This window comes from Bison bison, unplaced genomic scaffold, assembly GCF_000754665.1.
Source record: "Bison bison bison isolate TAMUID 2011002044 unplaced genomic scaffold, Bison_UMD1.0 scf7180017864464, whole genome shotgun sequence".
Lineage (NCBI taxonomy): Eukaryota > Metazoa > Chordata > Mammalia > Artiodactyla > Bovidae > Bison > Bison bison.
The window spans coordinates 5,667,439-5,673,970 of NW_011495025.1; the positions used below are offsets into that span (position 1 = coordinate 5,667,439).

The 6,532-nt window shown below is 43.6% G+C and overlaps 1 protein-coding gene across 3 annotated transcripts in view; it reads right to left on the bottom strand.

The window, feature by feature from the left end:
- Positions 1-25: 25 nt before the first annotated feature.
- HERC3 (HECT and RLD domain containing E3 ubiquitin protein ligase 3) overlaps positions 26-6,532 on the bottom strand; it is a 200,535-nt gene continuing 194,028 nt past the window's right edge. For all 3 annotated transcript variants that reach the window (XM_010860177.1, XM_010860175.1, XM_010860176.1), the window contains exons 24-26: positions 4,828-5,011; positions 4,506-4,608; positions 26-1,133 (exon numbers count right to left, since the gene is read on the bottom strand). In XM_010860177.1, the coding sequence (XP_010858479.1) occupies positions 925-1,133; positions 4,506-4,608; positions 4,828-5,011 (496 nt within the window). In that variant the 3' untranslated portion in view covers positions 26-924. The remainder of the gene's footprint in view (positions 1,134-4,505; positions 4,609-4,827; positions 5,012-6,532) is intronic.

Consider the following 6,532-nt stretch of genomic DNA (forward strand, 5'->3'; position numbering starts at 1 on the left):
ACAAATAAAAACTAAAACAGACAGCATGCATCTACTAGAAGGAAAGGAAGGGAACATTAAGTTAAGTAACAGAATGTGATGAAAAGTAGCAGGTGGGGAGGGAAGACAAAGTGGAAGAGATGGAAAGTGATAGTTATAGAAAGAGGCAAGAAATTTAGTTTTTCTAAGAAGAAATTTACTTTTCTAAGAGGAAATACTCCTTAAAAAATTAACGCGACTTGCTCCAAAAGCAGAATGATGGAAGAGGGTGGGAACCTGTTACCTCATCTTTTTGTCAGAAGGGTCTGGCAAAGCGACCAGACAAAATTTGGCTCAGCTGCAAAGCTAAGCAGTTTTGCACAGCTTTGAGGAGGGCCGGGAACAGGCAGAGCCACAGGAAGACAGCTAGGCCCTCGAGGACTTTAAAAAAAAAAAAACAAGGCATGTTTGTTAAAGGCTCCCATAAATTCTCAAGAGCTCTGCCAAAGTCATGGACCCAGACTCAGCTTGTTGGGCTTGGGAATTTCTGAAGTAGTCCTTTCCTCCTTAGTCCTGAGGGTTGGGCTGCAACAAGCCAGGAGCATTTCCAAGGCTGCAGAGAAAGGAGACGTTCTACATGTGCAGGAGAGAAAGGACAGGTCAGTCCAATCATTCTTGCAGAGGAATGAGAAGTCAGAAGAAGGACAAGGAAGTGTTAGGAGGAAAGATCAGGGCTGAGAGAGAGATTTGGGAAATAGTTTAAAAATCTACTGCCATTTTATCCAGCAGAGTGCAGCACAGTCACAAGTGCAAGGAACACTGGGGAGTTTGGTTCAGGTTCAGGATTCAAAAGTTCCAACCTGCTATACAGTAAAAAAAAAATAGAACTCACTCCCTATGATTTTCTGTATGGGCCTCACTGTGGCTGTTGAGGAAGGAAGGGAACTCTGGGGCAAGCTGGGGTTCTCAGGCCAAACTGAACCCCTCGTAGTTGTCCAGGGCCTGAGTCAGCCGTGCCCGCAGGACCTCTTTGCTGCTGTACTTAGGGAGGTCAAGAAGGTTGTAGCAAGTGTGGGCCACAGGCAGGTACTCCTCTCCGCTGGCTGTGGACTGGATGACGATCTGCAGGCTGGCCATGCCATAGATGGGAATGCGATCACTGCCCGTCAGGAACACTGTGGAGAAAGAGAAGGGGAATTACCAGCTACGCAAACGTGCTTTCGGTGGCCCTGGGAAGTACCGAAGGGAAGGAGTGACACCCTGTGGCTCGTGTGAGAAGTGCAGCCACTTTTACGTGTGATCTCATAGGGCTTATGGCAGAAACCTGTCGGGGGTTTATACCGACCTGCCAATGCCAAGAGGCACCCCATGTCTCCTTTGGGAACCAACCAAAAATGGGCAAAGCGTGTGGACCGAACTCACCTTTCTTGGTCAAACTTTTCGGTCTCTTTGACCATTTCATAACTCCTTGGGAATTAAAAGTACTAACCTAATCTATTGGACCATAGACTTGCAAGGGACTTGGGATCTATACTGTTACTGTGTACTGTGGCTTAGGTCCCAAACTTGGATTGGTGGTAGTCAGGAAGCGCCTAGCCTCGCTGAAGTTCGGAAGCTAGATGGAGCTCTAGCTTCAAGAACATCTCTGAGGTTAACTGTTACTCGGATTGGGACCGCAATGGGTTTTTTTCCTTTGGTAACGCTGACTCTTCGGAGAAGGCAATGGCACCCCACTCCAGTCCTCTTGCCTGGAAAATCCCATGGACGGAGGAGCCTGGTAGGCTGCAGTCCATGGGGTCGCTAAGAGCTGGACACGACTCAGCGACTTCACTTTCACTTTATATTAATATTAAATATGCTCACTCTTACAGAGCAGGAGATTGACTTTCAAATTCTGTTTTTTTGGTTTCATAGGGACTTAGAAGTCTATACTTTTCATTGGCTAATTTCAGACCCTAATTATATATTGACACAAAGAAAGCACCACGTGAAAAAATGCTCAAAAATGCCCTCACATAAAAAATGACCTCGGACCTAGTCTGTCATACAGAGTGAAGCATGTCAGAAAGAGAAACAAATATCATATATTAACGCACATATGTGGTACCTAGAAAAATGGTAGAGACGAACTTAATTCCAAGGCAGGGACAGAGATGCAGAGAATGGGCATGTGGCTATGGGGTAAGGCGGGGGGAAGGTGGGACTAACTGGGAGATTAGGATTGACACATTTACCATGTGTAAAATAGATAGCTAGCGGGAGCCTGCTGTACAGCACAGGGCGCTCAGCTCAGTGTGATGACCCAGAGGGGTGGGAGGGAGGTACTAGAGGGAGGGGATATATGTATACATATATAGCTGGTTCACTTTGTTGTACAGCAGAAACTAATATACCCTTGTAAAGTGATAATATTCCAATAAAAATTTTTTTTAAATCATCCTTCCCTGTAAGGGATGGCCTCCCTCAAATATGTGTTCTCATAAATGTTATCAGCCTTCACAAAATCAGAGAGGAAGAGGATTGCTGCCAGAGGAAAAGAGCTGACCTCAGGGAAGCCAGGAAGAAGATGACAGTCTACGTGGCCTCAGGGTCTCCTCTCCCCTCAAGTTTCTGCTGCTACCCCCTTTGCTGGTGAATTTCCATTTGGGATCTGTGTGCCTTTCCCTTAAACCAGGAGATCTGACGCCGGCAGTATACGAGACATTTCACTCCTGCGACACACTGTGACTTAGGAAAAAGAGACCAGCCCTTCTGCTTTCCCAGTTTTCCAGCACCGGATAACCTTCTTTGTGGAACTGCTAGAAAATCTACAATGATATCATTAGTTAAGGAGCACTTTCAAATAACCTGCCACTACCTGAGGCTGTGATATACAAAAACATATATAAACATTCTTGCCAAATCTATAGAGTCTAATAAAGACAACAAATATAGTCTAATAAACTCTAATGTTATTAAGACTAGAGAGTCTAATAATAGATTTATGAAAGTCTAAAGGTCTCTGAACAGAAAAATGTCTTATTTAAAGGAAACCCCCAGCCCAAGAGCAGGCGCTTCCTGATTGTCACAGCTCTTGTCCCAGCCTTACAGGCTCCACTGGCAAATCTATCCTGTCACCTGACTCATATGCCACTGCTTCTCAAGAGCCCATGTAACTGGGCAGAGGGGAAGCGGGTATTTTTTAAAGAATTCTTCTGTAAGATCTCCACTTCCTCTCATCTTTACTCCCTGTGAGCAGTAGAATCTGGGGGTAAATCTTGCATTAACACTAATATATGCTTATTCTTATAAAGCAAAAGAGACTGCCTTTCAAATTCTGTTTTTAAATTTTATACTATTCACTGGCTAATTTATGACCCTGATTATAGAATGACACAAAGATTTCTACTATTTTTAAGAGGCTCAATTTGTTCATGTAAACTAGACTTAATGCTCCTTTCTGAATGTATTACCATTCTCAAATGTCATCCAGCCAGTCACAAAGGACCATTTATTGTATGATTTCATTTATATGAAATGTCCGGCACAGGGGAATCCACAGAGACAGCAGATTAGTAAGGGCTGGGAAGCTCGGAGAAAATTGGGAATGATTGCTAATGAGTACACTTTCTTCTCATCGTTTTAGAACATGATGCACATGTTCCAAAATTGATAGTTTCACAACTGTGAGTATACAAAACCACTGAATTGTACACTTTAACTTATTTAGTATGTGTGTGTGAATTAAATCTCAATAAAGCTATTATAACTCACATCTGCCCAGTTACACTTGGAGTGGACACTCTAATATTTTTAAAAGGCTAGAGAAATAAGGGCGGAGAAGGCAATGGCACCCTACTCCAGTACTCTTGCCTGGAAAATCCCATGGACAGAGGAGCCTGGTAGGCTGCAGTCCATGGGGTCGCTAAGAGTCGGGCACAACTGAGCAACTTCACTTTCAATTTTCACTTAGGAAATGGCAACCCACTCCAGTGTTCTTGCCTGGAGAATCCCAGGGACAGAGGAGTCTAGTGAGCTGCCATCTATGGGGTCGCACAGAGTCGGACACGATTGAAGCGACTTAGCAGCAGCAGAGAAATAAGGGAGGTTAATCCAAACAATTTGATTTCATCAATGTAATACTTCAAGGAATCACTTACATATAAAATACCTAGTATTTCTAGAGCAATAAAAAAAAAATCAGTGAAATGCTTTTCTTCCTTTCATTCAACCCATCCTATTAAGCAACAAATAAAGATTAACAACTTCTCCTGTGCCTGAGATACCACTAAGACAAAAAGTGTAAATATATATCCTTACTTAGCCTTTCCCCAGAGAAGGAAATGGCAAGCCACTCCAGTATTCTTGCCTGGAAAATCCCACGGACAGAGAAGTCTGGTAGGCATATAGTTCACAGGATCACAAAGAGTCGGACACGACTGAGTGACTGAGCACGTTTACCTTTTACCATTTAAAAGAGCTGAACTTCACCCATGTAGTGTACCATCCTATACCAAATACAAAACCGAAATGTGGACAAATACCGTATGGACATTATTGATACTTACACAGAAACTTCTTCTTCTTTTCCAATGGGAGCTCATGAAATGTTTCCCAGAATAGTTTCACGGTGGGATGTGTGGCTGAGTAATCACCCTTGTAGATGGCAGTCTGCCCAAAAAAGACAAAAAGAAAAAAAATTATCTTCCAGAAGCAAAATATTACAAGTGGACATCTGTATACCATTTGCACTAAGAAATAAACACTGAAATGAAGGAGACCCCCAAAACCAGTTAATCACAGATCACTTAGAAAGAGAGCAAGCTCTGGGTATTCCTGCCCAGGCCGCTGCTACACTCAGAAGTAAAAGACTGCATCTTTTAGGCTTACCTCTTCCAGTTCCTCCCAGTTGTAGCTGCTGTTCCCCACCATCATGGCCCTCAGTTCTGAAGGCTGGAAGAGCTCTAGCACTTTGCCACCACACACCTTTAAGAAGCCGCTGGAGAAAGCTGTGTACCACTCATGAACTGAGATTTGGAAGACATAATTCACATAAGCATCCACAAATTCCTGCCTGCCAGGAGACCAAAGAAATAGAATACATTTAGCCCAAGGATCTGTAGAATTTATCAAGTTCCCCTTCTACACTGAGGTTGAGAGATGAAAAATCCTCACCAAATTCTCAGCAGGAGGCATTCTACAGCATCCCGCAGGTTACCACCCAGCCCCAGGATTCCAACAATGACTCTCAGGTGATCTGGGGGTAGGGGAGACAGGAAGGAAGGGAGGGCAGAAGGTAGGTGAAACCATAATATTGACTTTATTTCTCCTGAGGTGCTCCAGTTTTCATCTTGTTTATGGTCCTACATAATTTAGTTCAGAAAAGACTTATTCTGCTTTAAAGTCTAAGATGATGGTGCTAGACTACTACTTTTCAGAAATTAACAAAGCTAACACCACCTACATTTGTATCCTCCCCTATTTTAAAGGTAATCTCCTAAAGCCTCACTCTCAATCCCTTAATCACCTCTGGAAAGAACTGTCTTATACAATGGCTCTATCTCACTAGTTCAGTTGAGATTAGTTCAGTCGCTCAGTCGTGTCCGACTCTTTGCGACCCCATGAATGGCAGCACGCCAGGCCTCCCTGTCCATCACCAACTCCCGGAGTTCACTGAGACTCACGTCCATCGAGTCAGTGATGCCATCCAGCCATCTCATCCTCTGTCGTCCCCTTCTCCTCCTGCCCCCAATCCCTCCCAGCATCAGAGTCTTTTCCAATGAGTCAACTCTTCGCATGAGATGGCCGAAATACTGGAGTTTCAGCTTTAGCATCATTCCTTCCAAAGAAATCCCAGGGCTGATTTCCTTCAGAATGGACTGGTTGGATCTTCTTGCAGACCAAGGGACTCTCAAGAGTCTTCTCCAACACCACAGTTCAAAAGCATCAATTCTTCGGCGTTCATCCTTCTTCACAGTCCAACTCTCACATCCATACATGACCACTGGAAAAACCATAAACTTGACTAGATGGACCTTTGTTGGCAAAGTAATGTCTCTGCTTTTGAATATGCTATCTAGGTTGGTCATTACTTTCCTTCCAAGGAGTAAACGTCATTTAATTTCATGGCTGCAGTCACCATCTGTAGTGATTTTGGAGCCCCAAAAAATAAAGTCTGACACTGTTTCCCCATCTATTTCCCATGAAGTAATGGGACCAGATGCCATGATCTTTGTTTTCTGAATGTTGAGCTTTAAGCCAACTTTTTCACTCTCCACTTGCACTTTCATCAAGAGGCTTTTTAGTTCCTCTTCACTTTCTGCCATAAGGGTGGTGTCATCTGCATATCTGAGGTGATTGATATTTCTCCCAGCAATCTTGATTCCAGCTTGTGCTTCTTCCAGTCCAGCGTTTCTCATGATGTACTCTGCATATAAGTTAAATAAGCAGGGTGACAATATACAGCCTTGACGTACTCCTTTTCCTATTTGGAACCAGTCTGTTGTTCCATGTCCAGGTCTAACTGTTGCTTCCTGACCTGCATACAAATTTCTCAAGAGGCAGATCAGGTGGTCTGGTATTCCCATCTCTTTCA